General features: G+C 42.1%; 1 protein-coding gene across 1 annotated transcript in view; it reads left to right on the top strand.

Moving 5' to 3' along the window:
- The window catches only part of LOC107186188 (beta-glucuronidase), a 124,968-nt gene that overhangs the window by 23,385 nt on the left and 76,930 nt on the right, over positions 1–24,653 (top strand). Inside the window, exon 7 of the mRNA XM_015574009.1 lies at positions 3,282–3,543. Coding sequence (XP_015429495.1) covers positions 3,282–3,543 — 262 coding nt within the window. The remainder of the gene's footprint in view (positions 1–3,281; positions 3,544–24,653) is intronic.

Genomic DNA, 24,653 nt, shown 5'->3' with positions numbered 1-24,653 from the left:
CAATAATAGGTCTTGCGATAGCTGATTGAATTATAAAAATAATGTTACAAGAATTTTTAAAATCAGTTGTAATAACTTTTTACAGTATGATCGGCACCGTTTGTTTATGTACAGTGCAATTTCGGATCAACTCGATGAGCGCCACCTACAATGTAGAAATTTTGAAACAAAAGATTTTTTTATTTATCTGAATGTATTATAAATAAAGACCAGGAAGCTTTTTTGCCATAACTTCTTTGTTTTCTTTACAAAAATTTCCTGAGTATCACCATTTTTGTCCGACTGCTAAAATGGAATGGGACCTTAAGATGGTATATTCAACACCCTCTGTGGAGTTATTAGTGATACTAAACATACACCATTTATACACAAGATTTAGTAAAGTTAGGGCTATCTACTACGATGTTAACTAAAATTCATCAAACATGGACTTACCCCATTAATACTATCAAGGGCTCAAATGCAGTGATTAAATTATAACTTACTAGATTATAAAGGAAGCAATTTCTTCAACGAAATGCCTCTTTTTATACATAAACCTTGATTTTAGAAACATCCATCATTGACTTCTACCACGTACGTCTATGCTGTTCAAATAATGTTCAAATAAGGTTTAAAATTCAAAAACATGCAAGACAATGTATATTAACACTTTACCGACTGGTAGAGGGTTGGACGTCCTACACACGTCTCACCGGTCATTCGGCCGTAAACACTTCCCTGACATCGGCTCTGTTTTGGCTTACACTGTCGCGTGCGAATACTTATTTGCGCTTTTTCTTATGCCTATAGAAATGTTAAACCCAACTTTGTGAAAGTGCTTACTATATTATTTGCTTTCTATTATTATAGGGTAATTAAATCTAATAACATTTTTATATTTCCATAACATTAGTATCAAACAATATTTATTTTATCTATTAGAATTGTTTTCAGGTTAATATTTATATAAGATTCCATAATTCATATAATAATCTTCTTCAAATAAGTAATAATTTAATATTTTTTTAAACTGTGATATCGCTCAAAATAGTCACCTTTATGTAATGGAACATTGCAAAATTTGCAGACAAAACATGTTCTACTTCTTTATTTTTTAATTGCACAATCTCTACATTGTCTTTGAGGGTTTTTACTTCAACCACTAGTCACTATATTTACAAGGCTCTTATGCTTTCCGAAATTTAATAGTCTTCCTGGATGGTCTAATCTGGATGTTCTTCTTGTGGGCTCAGAAGTTTGCTGTATTGAATAAATCTTCCTCGTTTTCCTTAGATTCACAATCTTCTATCCATGAAAGTGCCGCTTTGTGCAGGAAATTTTTATACCTAATCTTTTTTCCATTTAGCACTGTGTATGCTTTAAACTCGTTTAATCCACTTTTTTGTCTTTCTAAAAATTGAATAATATGATAGATATTGATCCGCGCGATCTACACCCTTTATTTATTTGTTATAATTCATTATTGAATCAGGCTTTTGTATTGGGCCATCTGATCTTTTATTTCTATTTCTAGATTCCATTAATTTTCCCGAATGTATTGTTGAAATCATATTTACGTTTCTTTTGCCATTATTCCATACTTCTAGCAAAATATCATGGTCTCTATGAAATACATGTTGATCTCTCGAAGGTTTTATTGTTTGGAGTGATAATGGAAGACCTCTATTTTTTCGAATAGTTCCACATACTCGGATTTTGTTTTGTAGAAGAGTTTTAGCCATATTGACACTGTTGTAATAATTATCTTGATAAATATGGTGCCACATGTTCTTATAAGGTTCAATAACTGTTAAAACAGTGTCTTCTAATTTTTTTCCCTCGGCAGCATAGGCGTGAAAATTGCAGACGTATCCTGCAAGCGATTCACATAGCACTTTTACAAGTATTCCGTATTTTGTTATTTTTGCTGGATTATATGTTTTAATCGAAAGCTGCCTCTTCAAGGAATTATACATTCATCCAAAGACAATTGTTGAAATGGTTTATAAACTTCATGAAACTTTTTTTTAAAATAATCAATAACAGGCTGAACTTTAACAAGCCTATTCGAATTGAGAGGAATATCCTCATTGTTACAAAAATGCCAGCTCTGCATTATTTGTAAAAATCTGGTCCTGCTCATTACTTGTGAGAAATATGGAGTTTCTATGCTTGCATCAGTTGACCAATAGTCGTAAGGAGCATTCTTTTTTACTTGTCCCATTAAACTAGTCCTAAAAATGTCTTCATCTCTGGTACCGTTATATCTGTCCATTTCCCCGTTTTTGATATTATTTCATATTTATTTACGACTTGATAATGATACCTATTAGATTGCCTCACCAAGTACTCAAAAAAGTCATTTCCAATGAATAAATTTGCACAGTCAATTATACTTTCTGAAGAACTCGGCATAATTTTTATGGCGGGGCTGTCTTCGAAAGGTTCCAAAATTCTTGGTTCATCGTTCGTCGTCCTTGTATCATCATTGACTTCAACGTCATTTGAATCGTCGTCCTCTGAATCACTATATACCAGTTGCATTGCACCGCGTCGCTTTCGAATAATTACATCACTTTCATCACCACTATCATTTACTGAATAACTGTCAGAACAAGACCCAGACAGCTCCTGTAAATAAAACTCTCCAATATCGTTCTCTTTATTTATCGCGAAGGGTATCTAACATTTAAAAAATTATATAACAATATGGGAGCTTACAGTAGTACAATCTAACACTTATACCAGAATAATAGATAACAAAGTATTGGTTGCCATGACAACCGATTCACAGGCTACCGGTCGATAAGTGTCGGGGCAAAAAGCCGATTAATAGGCTGCCGGTCGGTAATGTGTTAAATGGAGTACGATAAAAACGTAAAATGTAAGATGTTTCTTATCATCTTTCTAATACTGTATCAATTTATAATAAGCGACCTTTATTATTTCATTACCAAAAAATTCAGTACTTTATTTGACTCGTATGTCTTACGTTTAGTACGTTGCACAGTAACTTCGATAGACTTTCCGGATTTCAGTTTAATAATATAACAACCACAGAAATAGAGTAGTAACAGAAATCAAATTACTTGTAATAGCAACAATGAAGCATTAACAGGTTTGATAGAATTTTTGCTTAACTTTTCGAAAAATTACGAATTCTCAGAATTAAGTGTTCTTCTTACAGTTAATGTTCGTCAAAAATAATTATTTCTCTTGGGATCATAAAATCATTTATAGAATAAAATAAAAAATTTGCTTCTGTAATTTATTGTTATTACTGTATTTATTTCTTAAAGATTGGGCTTCCTAATTATCAATGAATGTCCGTCCGTGGACACAGAAAACTTCTCGCCGATCCTGCTAGCCCGTCACAAGGACTCGTTATCGGAGCTTATACGGAGAGACAAAAATCGTCCTTCGGTAATCATGTGGTCCATCGCTAACGAGCCAAGAACCCAACTGCCTGAAGCCGGAGAGTATTTTAAACAAGTCGCCCATCACACCAAAGCACTCGATCCTACCAGGCCGGTTACCATTGCATTGTCGCGTGCAGTTCAGGTGATTTTTATAAAACTTCAGTCCGAGACACAGAAATAAAACTCGTTAACATAATAAGTAACACAGCCTTCATTCAAGCTTTACATTTTCTTCATATACAAGATATCGCCGAATTGATGAAGCAAAGAAAAATACATCATTTTTAATGGTAAAATACTTTAACAGCATAGAATAACATTTCTTTCATATAAGGTTTTGTTCAAAATAATAAGTCTGTCTATTACTTACTGTTTCTGTATACAATGTACAATGAATATCCATGATCGTCTGCTATTATCTGTTTCTCATCGATCTTAACCCTCAGACACCACACTAGTGCGAAATTGCACGGACGAAACACTATTTCGTCTGTTCGTTTTAAAATAAATTTGCATAGTTAAAAAATTATTTCTCACTTCTGCAATTATTACCATTGAATTCTTCGGGAAATTTTCCCCAAAAAAATATACAGGATGATTCCCTCGCTGCGCAAATCAAAGGACGTGCCGCTCTAAAGAACCACCGTGTCGGCATTTGTGTGTGTGTGTGGACTCGAAACGTTATCAATATTTAAGGCCGATCGACAGATTACACGAGCCAACGCGGCGGTTCTTTAGAGCGGCACGATCTTTGATTTATGCAGCGAGAAAATCACCCTTTCGTATGAGTTCAATTTCCTTTTATTCTTTTCAATTTCTTAAGGGGGGAAACTCCGTGGCCCGTGTGCTGTGTCGCGATGCACGAGAGAGACATTCGATTTCGTAGGAACCAAAAGAAGCCTCGATAATTGCACAAATGAACTCTTCACAGGTATAGAACTCACGGGAAGACTTCACTAAAGGGTGGTCTGGTTCGTATAAACACTAAAAAACACGTAGAATTGAAAGAATTAGAAATCTAGAAAGTGAGCGATTGTGACAGACACCGATGGAAACACACAAGATGGCTGCTCAAGTCACATCTTGTGAAATATCTCACGATTTAATGGTTTTCTCGTCAAAAGCAGAGCAGACCATCCTGTACACCACTATCACACTATCGTGGAAATTCGATTTGAGTCACTTTATCACTTCTGGAAGTCACATTTTGGTTCCTACGATTTGACGCATCCAGACTCAGAAATAAACAGCGGTATAGTTCAAGGATCCTCCGTTAGAGGCGTTTATGGTATTTGTCAGTCATTTTGGCCAGCGTTACTACGAGCATTGATAAAACAGAGGGAGTCGGTAAATGTAACCTCGCAACACGTGCTGGATCGTATCGATTGTTTCTTTACGCTGTTCCCACATGTTCCCATTACAATTCTGCCCATCAGGAGAACGATGGAATACCTACAGCTCGTGGCGAGATTTCGCTTCTCGCCGAACGTAAGAAAAGAATGGCGCGACCGAGAGAGATTCGAGAATGAAACAATATTTACGTACTAATATGTGCAACGATAAACCTTTTCTATTCGTACTTGTAATGATGCTTATTTGCTTTAATTAATGAAATTACATAGGAAATACTTGAGATGGTATTCCCCAGAAACAATATTTATTGATCATTTATTGACATAATTGACGCAGGTGTTCTATACTTAAACACATATTTCATAAAAAGAACGCAAAAAGAACACAATTAATCGCATACGCTCTGTCATTCTTTCATTCGTCGCCCAGCGGAGATAGATTTTGTACTAACAACTGATTGCTGTCGCATGCGTACTTAGTGTATCATCTTCGCTGCGCTCGCACCTGTTCCATTACGCACTACCTTTTTTCTCAAAACACACACACATCTACCATACTTCAAATCTTCATCAAAGTTGTGTGTTTGCATCAAACGAAAATACATACAGCTAGGAGTAAAAGCGAATACACCCTCTTCTTTAAAAATTGGACCAAACGACTTCAGTTTTTTTGAGAAGCTAGAAGGATTAACTTATTAGATGACGTGTTTTCGTCATTTCGAAGAAATTACAATTGTTGAAATAACGAAGAAAATAGTAAAAATATTAAAGAAGTTCTTTTTTCATTTCTTTCCTATCATCCTATAGTGAAAATTTAACAAATACCTCTTATACACTTAATCAAGATACATAAATGCTAAAAATTGCAGAGTATAAGTTACAAACTATTAAAAGTGGTTGGACTTACAAGTTAGAGTTACAAATAAGTTACAAAACTAAAAAATTCGTACTTTCGACTTATGAACCTGAAGATTTCTTACTACTTCGGTGCCCGTAGCTTGTTTGCTTTGACCGACGAATTTTGTTATGACTGGGCCCGATAATGGTGGCCTGACCTTGGTCACTCTGATTGTTAGTCTCGCAGTTTTTTATTATTTATATCCTGTGCGCACGCCCGCTCTTTAAGCTTCCGATTGCCTCGGTTTTCGGAGAATATATTAATAACAATTAAATAATGGTCAATTTATAAAAGTCAATTTCGATTTCTCAAAAAATTTGATATAATTTTTATGAATCTTTTTGTTTACAAAAGCAACGTTTATTTGCAAACGTGATGTCTTGTGTCATTCATATTTGTTGTTTTTCAACGAACGTATGCAGCGGCACAAGAATAACTCTGGCGATGTTATTTTTCTGAAAAACATGTTTTCGCAGACTTTTTTGTCTATGTTTGTGAAAGATAGAGTTATTAATAGAGTATTGTAAGAAAAGAACAAGCGTCATCGCAAGTGCTCTTGTATATAAATCGCAGTGCTCAGGAGTAAGAGCTTGCATTGTGACTTGAGTTTCGAAGTTGGTGGACTTTACTGTCAATTTCGATTGTTCAAAAAATTTCTTTTCTTTGTTTTTATAATTTATTTTACTTTTTAGAATAATTAAAAGTGTTGCCAATAAATTGACCTGTGTAACTACAGTTTTTGTGAGTGAAAATGATTATTAATCCGATGAACGTGATCAATTTGTTATTAGCAACATTTCAAACAATGTACTTGATGGAAACTCCTATAACAAGGGATGAAATACAATTGAAAGAATCCATACAGAAAATGTTGCTTGATAGCATATTTGAATTTAATGAATTCGAAGTTTCGGAAGAGTTATCATTAGACTTCCTGGATCAGTTTAAGGAGTGTGAAGTTGAAGCTGTTGATGAAGATGATGAAAATGAAAATTGGTCAGAAGAAATATATACAGGAGTTTGTTCACAGCGTGACAAAGATGTTGATGTCGAGTATAAGCGGAATGCAGTTACATTTTGGAAACACGGAGAAAAAAAAAAGAAAGTTTAGTACAGTTCAATATAATTTTAAACTTGTTTCTTCTGAACGACAATTACGACGATGGGCTCTACAAGTTGAAGCAGGAGGTACCAGACGAGAAAGATTAGCACAAATTTCCGAGTATGTAATCAAAAATGTGAGGAAAGCTCTTGATGCCGGTTATATTTTGCATGAGAGAAATATTCGACGATGGGCTTTGAAGGCATATAAGGAACAGGGTAATGATAATATGGTATTTAAAGCTTCTAGAACATGGTTAAGTAATTTTAAAAAAGCTAATCGCATTGTTTCACGAAAAGTAACCAAATTTGTTACACGAAAAACAATGGAAAATGATCAAGTCTTGGAGGTCAAAGCTACAAACTTTGTTAATGAACTGCCTTTGATTGCTGAATACGGACCTGAGAATATATACAATTCAGACCAGAGTGGATTTCAATTAGAAATACATTCTGGACGAACCTTAGCAGTGGAAGGCCAAAGAAAAGTAGAATGTGTTGTACAATCTGTATCTTCAACGACACATAGTTATACAATACAACCAATAATAACTGCTGATGGAAGATTGTTATCGCCTGTGTTTATGGTCTTGCAAGAAGCAACTGGACAATTTGGACCAATAGTTGAAAAAACATTATTTAAGCCGACGAACGTATACGTGATTGCATCAAAATCTGGGAAACTCACTTCTGGTAAACCCTGACGAAAGACCAGGGTGGGTCTTTGGGCTATCGATGGCCTACAGGAACATTTATATGAAACAGATGCGTGAAAGTTAGAGATGGCCAACAGCCCAATGTTGCGCTGTCTTGCGAGTAAGGACATTGTTCCTGGGAGATCTGGCTGGCACTCTGGTTGGTAAATTTATGGTACTTCAAGGGTTGCTTCGAAGGGAGCAGTTATTGTGCATTGGTCTTTTGCCCGCTCGCATCTTGTGAGTTGCGTGACGTAGGCGATCCGCAATCGGGAAACCGTCCTAAATTGTCATTGGTCCCAACATATTCCCACCTAAAGTTTTACTACGGAGTTTTGGCGGTAGAAGAAGCTCCTTGGGAAAAATCACAGACAGTATCTCGTGAAATTCAGTGACAGTGAAACGTGTATTCGTCGCACGAATATTTTGGTATTTTTCTTAACGTAGGAACAACACATTCCTCTATAACAATAAATTAACGTAGGAGCAACACGATAAATAACAAAACTATTTAAAGTAAATAACATGATTTTGACAAGTGAAGATTGTTAGTGACCGTACATTGAAATAAACACCGTCAGTGCGTTGACCTGACCGCACTTGTCAATACGTTTTTCGGTGGTGCCGTGTATCTGCGACCAGCTGTGCACTAGCTCTCACCAACCATAAACTATTTCGTCCGTCGATGAGCAGGATCGGTATAGTGACCTACTGACACAGGTCTACAAGCTGCAGGTGGATTTCTGAAAGGGTGAGTTCTATTCAATTTATTCTTGATTGTTGTTTTTTTAATTTAACGCAACCTATGACTTTTTCACGTCAATAATTCGGCAAGTTTCCGTACCTACATTTTTCTTCGGGTTTCTTAAAGACAATTATTTGTAATCAATATCACTGTAGCCCGGTACTGAACTACGGATTTTTATGTCAATATTGAACAACGATCAATATTACATTACCTTTTCGTTAATACGTTATTTGAGAAGGAAACTTACAATTTAAAATAATTGTGTATTCGTCTTTTTACGTTATATATGATTTTCTTACATTTATGTTTCATTCATTCATCACTTTAAATATCAAACGAAAGATGATAAACAGTTCGATTTTTTATGTTTTCTTTATTTGCTATTATACGCGGTTTCCTGGGATGCATGCCGACTTGCTTGTTCGGAGCGTCATAGTACAAATTCATTTGTAGGTAATGCCCGTCCCAAATATCGATTGTGTGTTTCCGCTAGCGTCCGAGTGTTTAGATCAGCGCTTCGATCAATTCGGAGTTGGCCCGAAAGTAGTCTCCCCCCTTAAGCATCAAAAATCCGAAATCCCATTTTGCACTAGTTTGGTGTTTATGTATGCTGAGGTAGGGTGCAGAGATGGGAAAATTTTTATCTAGATAAAGTCGAATAAATGATAATTTGTTTTATCTGTTATTCGAAACTTCGAATAACTTGAATTACCTTTATTCGAAACACCACGGATAAATACATTTTTTGAAATAAATTTATTGAAAGTGAAAGATAATTTTTTCATTGTTAAGAGCCCGGGACGTAGCAACGCGAGAGGCCGACGAGTGTAGGTTTTCCAAGGAATATGGAATCAGTTTATTAGTAAGGTGCGCGGACGAATCTGACGCGAAGCCAGAGAGCCGCAGGGATGTTTGAAAGCGAGGATGAACTTGATTCGAAATCAGGCAGCAAGGAATGGAGTCACGTACGAACGAACCTGATGCGAAATCAGGGAGCCGCATGAAGGTGAAACGCGTGAACGAACCCGATGCGAAATTGGGAAATCACTAAGATGTAGGGCTGTGCGGGTACCCGAAATTACGGGCACGTAATTTGTATGTACTCTTTTTAAGACAATTAATTACTCGGCAAGCATATGCAAAATCTTTATAACTTTCATAAGAGAAAATAATATTTGGAACACGTTTATTTATTCAGATTAAACTTCCCTCGATATAATCTTTATTTTACATGGAACATACAGGGTGGAGCAATAACTATGTGTACTTTGAATATTACCGTTATTTGTAATAATATGAAAAAATGTTATATACAAAACGTACGCGGTATAGAGGGGGGCATATTGTGACAAACATTTTCTGCGTAGGTGAAGGCATAGAGGAAATTTCAAGGTCATCTCTATTTTTTTTAATAGAATGCTCTGTTTTTTTTATCGCGATGTGATAGCTGGCGTTGAGACAACTTCAGCGAGCTATCATTGAAGGTCATGCAAGGTTAAGTGTGGTATTGAAATAAACTTTCTTACATTACAGGAGATGCTCGAAGTGGTGACCGTTTGCGTCAATGCAAAGTTGCAATCTTCGTACAGCTGCATCACGTATATGTCTTATCGTTTCTGAACTTATTCTACCACATGCTGCAATTATCCATTGTTTCATATTTTCTGGTGTAGTGGGTATTTCTTGATAAACAGCATTTTTCATTGCTCCCCAGAGGAAAAAATCCAATGGAGTTAAATCAGGAGAACGAGGTGGCCTAGAAACTAATCCTCCACGTCCTATCCATTTATTTGGGTAAAGTTCGTTCAGTCCATCTCTTACTCTCCGAGCATAATGTGCTGAACACCCGCCGTGCTGTAACCACATCATTTGGCGAACGTTTAGTGGTACATTTTCTAATAAAGTCCCCAATCTACTTCGTATAAAGTGTGCATATCGTTCGCCAGTAATGTAAGAGAGTTTATTTTACTACCACATTTGACCTTGAATGACCTTCAATGATAGCTTGCTGAAGTCGTCTCAACACCGGCTATCACATCGCGATAAAAAAAATATAGCATTCCATTAAAAAAAATAGAGATGACCTTCAAATCTCCTCTATGCCTTCACCCATGCAGAAAATGTTTGTGTCACAATATGCCCCCCTCTATACCGTGTAAGTTTTGTGTATAACATTTTTTCATATTATTACAAATACCGGCAATATTCAAAGTGGGCATAGTTATTGACCCACCCTGTATATGATTTCACCCCTTTACCTTACCAGAATTTGAAAAAGTTGTGCCACTGCGGATAATAGTGGATTGTTGCATGATTGCATTTCCATTATTCCATAATATTTACGTCAGTTGACACTACGCTTTCCGATAAATATATTCACATTTCTCTATCTTTCTTGCTATTAAATGTTTTGACATCTGAGTCTGGATTCCCAAATGTTTTAAAATATCTGGAAATTTAGACGAATGAAAGTTTAGGTCTGGAAGCGTAGCGCGACAGTTGTAGGCCAACTTTGGAGACGATTTTAAAGAAATTTATTAAAAATGTAACACAAGGATCTTATGATATGTACAAGAAAGTACAAAAAAATTGTGTTTAGAATTTTTGAATAAAAAATAGCGGTACGTTGCTTGTACGGCCGATACGTAATTTCCACAGTCATTTTATGGTGGAATTTTTCACGTCTACACCGTCGAGCCTAGAATTAAAAAACAAAAGGTTTTGTCATCTATACACTAAATACTAAAGAAGTACCCATGATTTTTGCAAAATATTTAGAACTCTTTTTGCAATTAACATTTTTATAAGAATTCTTTTAGTGGCGTCTCCATTTGTGATTAATTTATCCAGTAATCACTGTACATAGTTTTTATACTCTCGCGATTAAGTTATTATTTCACTATTATTCTACTATTTATTGCAGAGATTTTTTTGAAATTATATTATTTTTACATTATTTACTGTTTCGTTTCTTTAATTCGTAGTTTATATCGTTTATATAAAGATTATATCGAGAGAAGTTTAATCTGAATAAATAAATGTGTTACAAATATTATTTTCTCTCATGAAAGTTATAAAGATTTTGCATATGTATGCCGAGTAATTAATTGTCTAAAAAAGAGTACATACATATACCAAGGATCGCATTATGAACGTGATACGGATCGAATCTCGAGTATCGGAAGAACTAGAACTCGTCCGAGCCCGGTCAACTTTTGCCGATCTGACTCGAATGTGTCAGGCTGGCCCAGGCAACCAGCCCGACACGATCAAGCTACCCGGGACGATCAAGCTACCCGGGACGATCAAACTACCCGAACATTCCTATCTGTCGGGTACCGGCTCGTACCCACTCTTCATTTCCAACCCGACCCCGAAATGTCGGATACCCACACACCCCTACTACGATGTGATTTTGCAGACGAACTCAGCGCGTAGCTGAGGAGCTGCGAGGAGGCTGGACAATCTGTACAGACGAACCTGATGCGAAATCAGGGAGCCGCAGGATTGGTCAAGATTCGCGGATGAACCTGTTGCGAAATCGAGGAGCCGTTAGGCAATGTTAGTTGGTGCCTCGTAACTTTTGAATTAATAATTATTACAACTCGATCGGTAAAGTTATATTGTTGTGGGAACGGTCAAGCTGATATTATTCTTAACTAGAGGAAACTAGTATATCAATAATACTAATGATTTCTGGTTCGTGTTATGAGTTGAAAAGTAACTACACTGAATTATAAAATGAAACCGTATATTAAGTAATCAGTCTTTGGTTACAAATGTGTTCTGTAGTGTCATCGCGATAAAGAGCGTGTGAAGTAATAAAAAAACAATAAATATTACCGAATAAACGTGTACTCGGTGTTAATGCACTGGCAATGCGGGGGTTGCGGGTATGGACTTTACAGAGCAATGCCAAGTAACAATTTTAGCCGGATTACAGACAAAGTCTTCGCGGTTTACTACAAGGTTAACTGGATTCGAAAGGGTACTTTGACCCGATCTCACTAACGTAATGACCAACTCTCAAGAACGTGACGCGACGTGACTCTAAAGGCCACGGTACTGTTCTGATCCCCAGAGGGTTGAAATCAATGGGTTTATATAGGCCTAGAAATTGGAGGGGATGCTATGAAATTTCCATATCAGAGAATCTTCGACGGTTGAATTTGCGTCACGCTTCCTAGTTTTTTGGTCACTACGCCGTGGGAACGGGGTTGTACTCCACCACTTACTCGAGAGATAACGAAACGTAAGGGCGTTTTCCTTTGCTGGGTGCGAGCTCTGAAACTACACTGTTTAACACTTAAAAATTTGTGCACTCCTCAAAAAGCGTTTCTGATAGACCTTTATGAGTTGAATACGAATCTGCAACCTGTTTCTTTCCAGCACGTCCAATTTTTGAAAAAATCAGTTTGTTAAAAAATTATAAATGTTCAACTTTGGAACTGTGTTGTGCTTTTACAGTAATAGTTATGCAATTGCTTTTGACACGAAATAATTCTCTAGACTCTTCCGAGCGAAATTATATAAATTAGTTTTGTATTATGGACATCTAAATATGTTTCAATCATGTTTAAAGTGAAAAGGACACCGAAAACGCACCACTTTTTGCTGATATTCTTTCATTTACTTCAAAACTGAAGGTCTAGGAGAAAATCTAAAGTTACAAAGTCTGTTTTGCTTTAAATAGGGAAGCGAAATAATTCAGGAAAACACACGGCGGCTATATCTAAAATATAATAATAATTGATATCATTTTGTTGGGAAGAGTCCAGAGAATTATTTCGTGTCAAAGGAAATTGCATAACTTTTACTGTCAAAGCACAACACAGTTCCGAAGTTGAAAATTTGAAATTGTTTTTAAAACTGATTTTTTCAAAAACTGGACGTGCTGGAAAGAAACGGTTTTCAGATTCGTATTCAGCTCATGAGTATCTATCATAAACGCTTATTAGGGGTTACAAAAACGAAATAAAGTTCAAATTTGTTGAACAGTTCTATTAAAGCAAGAGGTATGAAAGAAAATCCCCACCGCCCCCCAAGATGAAACATAGCGATTTTCGTGATGCTTTCACCTGACAAAGGCAAACGTCCTCAATATATAGTAAAAGAAAACAAAAAGAGAAAACTGTGTAAGTACGGGTGTCGTGTCAAAGTTGTTTGTGTACTTATAACACTGGTCAACAAAATTTAACTTTTTGTTTGTCTTCGAACGTCTAGTTGCTGATTCTTATAGATTCTTCTGTGCTGAATACGAATCCGTGGACAGTTTTTTGCCACCACACTCAGTATCTGAGAAATTTGACTTAAAAGAAAATGCAATTTTTCAACTTTGAACATTTCCTGTGTTCAAACATTAATAGTTATTCAGTTGATTGTTGCGTCAAATTATTCTGTAAACTCTCCCGAAAAAATGATACACGTTGTTATTGCATTATCAACATTTAAATATGTTTAAAGAACGATCAAAGGAGAAAGGACACCCGACATGCGCACATTTTTACAGATATTTTTCAATTTATTTCAGAAAGTAAGGGTGCAGGATATAATTTGACTGCGTCAGCAGAAACAGTAAGCATTTTCGTTCCGGAAACCATTAACAGAAATGATAAGAAACGTTTTGTGTTCAATACAGAAGCGAAATAGTTTAGTTAAATCTGCGACGCTGGCGGTGGTACTCAAAGGCGACAGTCGAACGCCTGCGCTTGCCACCTTTGAGTACCACTGCCAGGGTCGCAGGTTTTACAAAACTATTTCGCTTCTGTATTGAACACAAAATGTGTCTTACCATTTCTATTAATGCTTTCCGGAAGAAAATATTTACTGTATCCGCTGACGCAGTCAGATTATGTCCTGCACCCTTACATTCTGAAATAAATTGAAAAATATCTGTAAAAATGGTTGCATTTCGGGTGTCTTTTCTCCTTTGATCGTTGTTTAAACATGTTTAAATGTTGATAATAACGTATAACGTGTAATACGATAACAACGTATATCATTTTATTCGGGAGAGTTTACAGAATAATCTGACGCAACAATCAACTGAATAACAGTTCAAGTTTGAAAATTTGCATTTTTTTTTAAAGCAAATTTCTCGGAAACAGAGGATGATGAGAAAAAACTGTTTACGGATTCGTATTCAGCACAAAAAAATCTATAGGAATCAGTGTAATTGTTGGGACAAAAATCATGTTGACCAATGTAATTAGTTGTTGGGCACCGCGTAGCCCACCTTCAGCCAATGGTCGGCGACGTCTAGGAAGTGTTGGCTTCAGCATTATTCTGTCCTGGATGCCAGCCCCTGCGTTCGCAACTTGGTAGATCCAATCATCCTCAATCCAGCTGATCCTCCTCTCCATCACCACTTATACCATTCTTCTGACATACCATTCCAATCTACTCGATCGAGGTTTGATATCCCGCAGGTTCACTTTTAACGCCTGCCATTGCAGGTCATAGAATCGGGAGGGTAGGTTCCAAACGTATGTCAGTTGCAAGGTAACCGACCTTCTAATGTCACCGAGAAAGAGGACACACATATGGGCAGATGTTTCTCTGATTACTGCTCGTGGCCACAAGCCCTCGTAACGCCCCACCATCAGTCATCCCAGCTCGATTCCTTGAGGTGTTGGGACGAATCAATCCTTCCTGTCGTTCATAAAGGCGTTAAACCTCCGGAAAAAAGTTTGTGCCTCCTTGATGTTCCTCTCCATGGTTACCCAGACCTAGTTAGTTAGTTAATGCTCAGGTCTCCCGGGAGAGGGGAAGTGCGATTCCCCCCCCCCCCCAAGGCCGCAGCTGTGGCTCTAGCGCCGGTAGCTATCTCACAGCCCTGCAATAGGGCTGCGGTGGGCTTTACCCGGGGAGATTATTTCCCCCGGCTTTCCAACCCGACCAACTTTTTTAGGCCCGGGCCACATGAAGGCGAGAAAGTACTCGCGCGGGGGGCGGAGAGTCACTAGGATCGTCCCATCCCTACCTGATAAAATTAGCTAAAGGAGTATGGTCGTCGGGGCAACCGATCCTTCGTCTCCAAAGTGAGTACCGGCTCACTCTTTGCTTCACCCACAGACCGAGTCTTACCCAGACCTAAGTAAAATCTTCCACGTGGCTTACACCGTAGCAAGTTCCCGATTTCAGTTTAACTATCTTTTTCTTTCGAGGAGAAATCTTCAACAGGCGTACCGCCTCCGCTGGGGGTGCGGAGACGGCCTGTGTGGGTGTCTACCCACTGAAACTCCTCGGTGACCCACTCGGGCGACAGGCCGGCCGCGGAAACCGCAGTTCTTATGACTTCCGCAGCCGACCCCGCCCATGCTCTTCCCCAGAAGGGGGAATCACACACCTTGTGATGAGGGGGCCAAGCCCCCCCCCCCCCAAGGACGGATTCCAGCCGTCCCTCCGCCTCCACTGACAGTGTCGAGGGGTCACCACCCGACACTGTCTTCTTCTTTGAGCTGGCCACGACAGGAGTGACACCCCTAGTGTCACCCCCCCCCCGCTCTGTCGCCCAGCGGGCAGCACGAGGGGTCACCGCGGCTATAACCCTCCAAACTCGTGCGCTCGCAGAGCAATTCTCCCGCTCGCGATGCCCATGCACCGCAATTTTGGGGGGGGGGGGGGGGGGTGCACGTGCTATGGGGCCCTTGGGCCCCTGGTGCCAATCCCCCCTTCCCGGGAGTGGCAGGGCTTTCACAGAGGCGTCAGTGAATTATCGCCTCCGAGCCCTCCTCTCCTTCCGTCTTATGCCACGAGCGGGATTGGTTCTTTCTCGATTCCGCTCGTCAGCCTCCTTCCGTAACACCACCTCCTCACGAAATGAGGTCACGGCATTTCAAGGCCCCTCGTCGCAGACCATGGCATCCACCACGACCTGCAATGAGAGGTCCCAACTGATGACATGCTGGAGGAGTGCCCGTTGTTCGCCGGTGAACGTGCTGTGCGGAGTCTACATCGTCGCCGCACAAACGGTATTCCGGCGTCGCCTCCGCCCCAATCTTATGCAGATACTCACCGACGCATCCGTGCCCGGTGACCATCTGCGTGAGGCGGTAGATCAGTCTCCCATGCCCATGATCCAGCCACGCATACAAGCGCGGCAAGATCGCCCCAACCCCGTCTTCGCGTAGCGCAGCTCCCCTCGAACTGCATCCGCCACGCTTGGCGGGCGATTTCCCGGATCCGACGATTCCAAGCCTGCACCACGTCCAGCGGCGGGGGGTGTCCCGCACGACGGTAGACCTTCTGTCGACGATATACGTCGGGGACGATATACTCAAAGGGGACAACCCCCGCCAGCAGTATTGTTGCCTCGTGGGAGATAGTGCGATATTCCCTGATGAGCCCGATGGCCATCTTCCGCTGTAAAGTGCGGAGGTCTTGTCTGCCTCTTCGGCAACGGACCACCAGCTCGCCAGCCTACACGGGTGCCCCGTATAGCGCCATTGCCGCACCACCCCTACGTAGAGGCGGCGGGCCATCCCCTCCGGCCCCCCGATGTTGGGCAGGAGACGACCGAAAAGAGTCACCAACCCGTCCACCCGAGGAACCAGACGGTAAAAGTGGCCCTCGAAACGCCAGCGGTTGTCGAGATCGAGACCCAGGTACTTACACCTGTCCCCAATCTCGACCTGGCCAGCCATCACCGACCTGGATCCGCAACCTAGGCGGGCGTCGCGACAAAGACAACCCATGAAACCAGGCTGCCTCTGTCTTTTGCGGTGCAATACCCAGCCCCAGATCACCGACCCTTGCGACAACGGCTGCCAACCTAACCCAGACCACCACGCAGTCCCTCCTTGTCACGACCACGGGCGTATCGTTCGCATAGCAAACGACGCTCGCGTCGAGAGGAAGGGCCCTCCGCAGCACCGCGTCGTAACCCACATTCCAGAGGGTCGGACCCAGGCTGGAACCCTGGTGCACTCCGCTGGTGATCCCCCTTACAAGCACCCAGTCCCGACCGGAGTACTCGATGGAGCGTTCCGACAGGTAGCCGAACAGCACGGCGCGCAGGTAGGGAGGGACCCCGTGCTCCCGGAACCCCCCCCCCCCCGGACCCCCCCCCCCCCCGGCCCCTAATGCGGTCCCAGGGCAGGGTGTTGAAGGCATTGGTGATGTCCAAACTCACACCAATACCACCCTGCCCCGGGATACGGCCGAATCCGCGATGGACCTCAACTGGTCGATCGCATGAAGCGTCGACCGTCCACCGCGAAAGCCGTATTGGCTATCAGCCAGGCTGTCCAGATCGCCCGACAGACCCACTGCGGGCCGGGAATTGAGCACACGCTCGAAAAGTTTCCCGACGTCGTCGAGAAGGCACATCGGGCGGTACGCCGAGGGCAACTCTGCGGGCTTTCCTTTCTTGAGGATGAGGACCAACCGCGCGCGCTTCCACAGAAGTGGCGACCGCCCAGTCTGCAGGCAGCTGTCCATCAGCCGTCGCAGCCTGGGCCCAAGGACGCGTAGGGCCATCAGCCAAGCACGCCCGGGTATGCCGTGGGGCCCCGGGGCTGTGTTACGGGCTACGAGGCGTTGGACGGTATCGCCGAGCTCCTCCACTGTGACTCTCTGATCGTCGGTACACAACGCCGGGACCGGAAGCTGGGGAGGGCTCGGCTCGTCCGGCAATAGAGTGTCCACCACCCTCCCGAGCATCCGAGGCTCCATGCTATCCGTGACCGGGAGCGCCGCGGGTAGGATTCGTCCGAAGACCAACCGATACGGCCGCCCCCATGGGTCACAGTCCAGCGGGCCGAGAAGCTCGTCCCAGGCGCCGGCTTTGGCCCTGTTTATGGCTGTCCGTGCCGCCCCCCATGCCTACTGGTAGGCGAAGTGCAGCTCCTCCTCCATTGCCTCCAGCGCAAGCGGGTGTACAGGCGTCTTACCGCCACGCACGCTTCCCGCAGGACGGCAATTTCCTCCGTCCACCAATTGACCGCGCGTCGCGGAGGCTTCCTGGCCCGGGGCATGCCACCGTCGCATGCCGCTGTCATAGTGTCCCGGAACCATTCGGCCTCCCGATCGAGGTCCACGATCTGCCCCTCCGGCACTTCCGGCCAGGACGCAACAATTGTCGCGGCCATAAACGCGTCGTCGTCCCTGCTGTCCTCGCTGCATTCCGCACCGCTGTCTGACGTGCCCCGTCTCTAGACAGCGGTAACATCGCAGTGGTCTGGCCGCGATGAGCTCCACCCTTGCAGGCACCCAGCCCACCGTAATGCGACTGGCTTCCTGCAACTGCTTCGCCACCGCTATTGGGCACCTTGCCCAAATCGCGCCCAAGCGGGAGCGGGATCGACATATTTCGCCGACCCTTATCTCCCCGACCTGGCAATTGCATACGTTGACCATTGCAGCCCTCGCCTCCTCGGTTGCATCCGATTCGGCGAGGCCGCTACCGCGGACCGCCGCGCTCTTAACCGGGCGGTCCACACGGACGACCGACCCATCAAACCCCACTACTAGGCGAGAGGCTAATGCATCCGCCTTCGCAGCGCTATCCGGGCCCAGGACCTCGAGGATCGTGGCCCTCGTTAAACCCTTTCTGTAACGGAGGTCCACGATCCCCAGCTCCTCCAATTTCGTGGCCCCTTTGGGCTCGACATGACGTCCAAGTAGGACGTCTTGTTCCCTTGGGCCACAGTCAGGGTGACTGCAGCCCTCTTTGGCGCGCGGTGGCGCCTGCCCTCTTTAGACTCCTTCCCCTCTTGGGGGTGTTGGTTCCTTTGCCTCCGTGGACGCGGGAGGTCCTGCCGCTTTGGCGGCTTTACTCCGCTCTTTCTTGCCCACCACCTGCGCCCATAATTCTTTCGGGTTCGCCCATCATGGGAACCCCACCGCGGTGGGAGTACTATCCCCCAGTAAGAAGTACCTAGTTACATGGGCAGATACCGAGAAGCGGCATTTCGGGTAGTCAGCCCTATCTGCCCCTAGTGATTCTACAAAAATATTATGGGATAAGCTCACGCCATGAGGATATGAAAGGTTTTACGTCACCCCTATCGTACAGGCGAGTCCCGATCCGAGCGGTTCCAAGACCCGTACCTCAGCCTAGACGTTGCGATAGTTCAGTCCACACGACATAGGCTATGCAGGGCTGCTGACCAGCCCCCCCCCCTCCCCGCCACACCCACGCCCAGTGTCCCGGGTTCAACCCCCGGCTAGGCTTCAGTCAGCGGCATGCAAGCGGTTCTCCCACGTTAAACTTGCGTTTTACAGGGCGAGCCCCTTCCGCACAGGGGTCAGGTACTGACATTACACACCACCTAGGTCGGGGGGTTTACTACTCACCCCTTGATTAGCCTCGAGAGAATATCCCCCTGGAACCGGCCGTAGCCCTCTCTCTCACTCACAACACACACATTCACTCCCTATCACTCGTACCCCGCTTACGTCGGTATGCGAGCGGTGCATCGCGACCTCTCGGGCACGCTGCTCCATCCGCACCCGAGCGCCACCCGGGCTGTTAGCATCCCGAAGAGCATCAATCCCGAGGGGGGGGGGGTGGAGGTCAGTCCCCCAATCCCGGTTTCCGCCCCACGGGGTCCCAGGAACTATTACGAGGAGGTGGTCCGAGTGGGTTACCGAAATTATGAACGGGCCCTGATGTTCCCCCAAGCCGGCCGCCAATGACTCGCCTGGCCAGTGCCAGGGGTCTCTCATGTCCTGCCGATGATGGATACATACAGGTTCACTTCAACTATCTTAATGGTTCCCATGCTGCCCCCCCCCCTCCCCCCCCATCACCGGTGACCAGTTTTGGATATTTTCGTCTGTTAAAACTGTAAAGTCCTACAAATCAGGGATGTTTTAGCACATTATATAACTTTCAGGTTCCGATGGGGCGTTGTGCGTTGAAGAGGTTTCACATTCCGGCCGCCATGTTGAATAGCTCCTGCCTGTAACAATAGGGCCACCAAAACTGCGCACAACTACTCCGAGTTTCAGTATAGTGCCCATTCGTAACTGATTTTTCCAAGTGCCGTAGTACCCTGTTTGTACAGCGATGGTCCTCGTGCCCTCGCCTCGGAAAGATTGGATCGCGACTGTCCTTGACATTCAGATGTTGTACTTGCTACTGACTCTCGAGAGTCCCGAAATCCTCCCTTTTAAAGGCTCGAAGTCTGTTTGAGCGTGTGAGAATAGAATAAGAGATATCGTGGTGAACGGAGAAAAAATGAGACGGTCAATTAGTGGTACTGTTACCTCGTTTAATTCACGTGGAGCACGTGTTTCGGTACACGTTCCGAGAAGTGTACAAAAAAAGGTGACGAGGCGTGACAAGGCAGTTCGAAGACGAGACAAAGCAAGACAAGGCAAGACAAGACAAGACAAGACAAGGAGGATACATCGCTCGAACGATCAATATATACAAACGCGAGGGGGCACCGTCGAGCACGGAGACGAAGGAGAACAAAACGTGAACCGCGAGCAATCTATTTACGCGATATAGGTGAGTGCGTTATGGACGCTGCTCGCCGCAACAGAGTCCTTATCGCACCCCCACCCTCCATGTAAAAACGATCTAGTGGAGGGAATTCCGCAACTTCATCCCTCTAAAAAACGGTAGCACTATGTTTCATAGGATTTGGTCCAGAACAAGATTCAACAGGTCCCGAAATGTTTATTGTTAAGTGTTATTTTCCTTGGAAAGTTACAATTTTCTTACTAGTTGACAAATTTTAAAAAACTTTATAACCAATAATAAATTTATCATAAGCAGAATCAATATTATGTCTCCGACAGAGGAAAAAGTTGAAATTTGAAAATGTTGAAGTAATGTTTGATGAGTTGCTAATCTGTTTGCTTCCTGTTACAGTTCCCTTAGTGATAATGCCGTTGGGAGATCATCTACATTGGTAGTATATTTTTCTTTGTCGGTTATGTTCATGTATATCTATTGATAAATTATATGATTCTGATGGGTAGTATTTAACTCTTTTAAAAGTCTCGATTGTTTTTAGTGCCTTCAACTGAATAGAATCTATTGTTGCCTGTGTTACATGCGAGGCGCGAGCGTGTAAATGGGTAATTACGACTACTATGCCTTTGGTGGAATAATACAATACAAAAACGTAGGAATCGAATTGATGTGAATTTTTGGTAACGTGACGCGTCTGTTTAGTTACAGAGCGAACACGCGTGCGACTCGCTAATGCAAATTTCGTTAGAATTTACCCGGAACAGCAACGAACAAATATCCCCAACCAACTGTGAACGATAAAATCTAGAACACAATCAATTAAGGTTTTTATTTTTGTTTTGGGTCCGTCGATACTTTAGTCCCATACGGGCCCTTTCACCAGATCGCCTTGTGTGGAAATTAGGGAAGATAAATACTAGGTAATATAAAAGAAAGTAAATGGGTTGAATTTAGAAACAAAGAATTATATATATTGAATTATAATAGGAACTTTGATACATTAACTTTGGTAAAATGATATAATAATAATAGTATAAAATTTTAAATCGTGTACAACTCAATAGCTCAGGATATACACGATTGAATGAACATAAAAAGAAACATATGAATATAATGAGAAGAAGAAATATTTAACAGAGGTTATCGCCAAAAGAATACTATTACACACAGTTGCTCGGTATACATATACGGAACGGTTTGTATTTTAGATTTCAAAGACAAACAAATACGCGTATACAAATTGTAAAATACAAATAATTTCCAGTAAGGGAAACCCCACAGTTGTAACTCAACTACTGGAATTTACCCGTCTTTAGTATTTATCGCGAATTGATCTGGAAGAGTAAGGGAAACGACTCACCTAGATTTTAACAGTGTTGGACACGATTTTCAAACAAAATTTCCCTTTTTGCGAAATTCCTGGAATTTCCTCCTTTCCTTTTGGTATCTAATTTCTGGGTGTTCTCAAAAGCGAACCTAATGAGGAAGAACACACACGCACTGCGATTAATTGAATTTAAATACGGAATTTATGTCGAATTGAATAGAGTCACGAAATAGAACTATTGAAACTAATAATAATTGTTAACACTAAGTAATGAACTAAAGAAAAACAAACAGAATAAAATATTTAAACAATAAAATGAATTTTCGTAAGCTTATGAGTCCTTTTGTCGTATTTTCTAGCTCTTAGGCTAGCGCGAACGAAACTCTGTCTCAAATAACACCTCACGGACCCTTCGACACGCACCTCGCGATTGTACATCGAAAAGTGTTGCAGCGTTGTACCCTCGGAAGAGACCAGAGTGGGCCTAGTCCGAATTTGTTTACACTGCATTACTGTGGTGCCTGACGAATCAGGCTGCGAGATTAGTGCGTTGAGGACCGTGATTCGTTAACTGAACCTGTGATAGGAGCGTGTATATCCTTCCTCCTGTAATTCTATCTTTCTTTCTTTTGTTTCTCCGAATTAATTCCTTTACTCTTTCAGTCACTGCTATGGGAATATTTTCTACGTTTTGATATGCTAACTGTACGCTGAATTTTGATAAAGTTGTAGGCGGAATGTTCCCAATTCATATGACGCCAATAGAGAGAAAGGCATAACTTCCACAATTAATTAAATGGTACATGAACATGACCATTATCCGATGAGACAGATAATAAATGTTAAAATCAAATATGCCTTTCCTCTTACATACGAATTACATATATAGTAGGTAATGGGCTGACCGATGTGTAGCAACGGAGTTCGATATATGATTTAGAATTTGAAATCAAAACTACGAGTTGTATAACAATTTAGATTATAATTTTGATCTTCACTGCGCACACGAAGAAGAAAGTTCGAGATGCTCGATATTTTATCGGACCGGACGCCAGAGGTTTACATTCGGCAGTTCGGCGAAGTAAATATCTACCTCGCGTTACAATCAAGCGGTCTGAGCGTGGGACCACGTTGACTCCATGGAAAAGAATGCGTTATATATACAAGCTTATTTGCGTCGCCATTGAGAAAAACTATCTTATAAACATCAAAGACCGTACTGCGTTCGATTAGGGAGCTCCCACAATGTTATGCATTATCGTAACGCATCACAGCCAAAGTAAAAGAAACAAAAAAAAAACAGAATTTTGTTCGGAACGTAACACCTGACATCCAGGATTCAATTTGACGATTCCAGTTGTGGAAATACTTTGGACTACAGCTTTACTTCCTTAGCAATATATTTGCGTCTTTTTCCGTTCAGGGTCAAAATAAAACCAAGTAGCTGGCGTATTCAAAGCCTGCCAGTATACATTTCATTTTGCAGTAAGTTTAATTTTACAGGTGTCCCAATTTATTGAAGTAGGATTTAAAAGTAATGTAGATTCACAAGTCGGATGTCGATCTGCCTGGTATAATGGCAAGATCCTATGAACAGTTTACGATGTTTGCGACAATTTTTTATATAATCTTCAGTCGGAGAAAAGTAATGTTGCACATTTGATGAGACCGTAATAAATTGAGTTTGTGGTTCTATACAGGGTGTCCCAAAAATGTCCTCCGACCCGGAAATGGGGCACTCGGGCGGTGAATCGGAACAACTTCTTCTTAGCAACAATGTAAACTGAGGCTTCGTTACCGAGATATTAACGAAAAACCGCAACCAATCAGAACGCGAGTTTGCCAGCCGAATTCCCGCGCTAGCGGTGGTTACGCGCAACGCTTGTACGACGAAGCTCCAAACAAGTAGGTCAACATGCATCGCAGGAAACTGCGTATAATAGCAAATAAAAAAGACGTAACAAATAAAATCATACTTTTTATCATCAGCAGTTGGTTATTTAAAGATATGAATGAATAAAACGTAAATGTAGGCAAATTATGTGTAACGTAAAATAACGAATGCTCATTTGCTATTTTGTAAATTCCTTTTTACGAATTTGTAAATTTCCCTTTCGAATAACGTGTGAACGAAAAGGTAATGTAACAGAGAATGAACGAGAAGTGATCGTAATTCGGTATTGGTATAAAAATTCGTAGTTTAACCCATTAACCTACGATATACTTATCACATATTCCACTAATATTTATAACTTTAGGAGGGCGCCGCCGCTAATATTTATATTTGGCCCGATTATCGTATTACGGGCTATGCCCGTAATATTTACGTTTAATCCGATCATCTACTACAGGCTATGCCCGTAGTTGTAGATTAAGGGGTTAATAACGGTCAACAATGTTACTGATGATGAATAAGTTCCTTCAAAAAAGCCCGAAGAAAAAGTTAGGTACAGAAACTTGCAGAATTATCGCCAAAAATAAGCCATAGCTTGCGTTAAATTAAGAAAATAATAATCAGCAATAAATTGATCAGAACTCACCCTTTCGGAAATTCACCTGCAGTTTGCAAACCTGTGTCACTAGGTCACTGAACCGATCCTGGTCATCGACGGCCGAAACGGTTTATGGCAGGGTATCGCCCAGTTCGCAGGTGATCGCAGGTATACCTCACCAGCCGAAGTTAAGGGTTGTAACGTCAAGT

This window comes from Dufourea novaeangliae, unplaced genomic scaffold, assembly GCF_001272555.1.
Source record: "Dufourea novaeangliae isolate 0120121106 unplaced genomic scaffold, ASM127255v1 scaffold68, whole genome shotgun sequence".
Taxonomy (NCBI): Eukaryota; Metazoa; Arthropoda; class Insecta; order Hymenoptera; family Halictidae; genus Dufourea; species Dufourea novaeangliae.
Note: the sequence above shows the minus strand (reverse complement) of the source record. Positions and strands in the feature narration are given on the sequence as shown.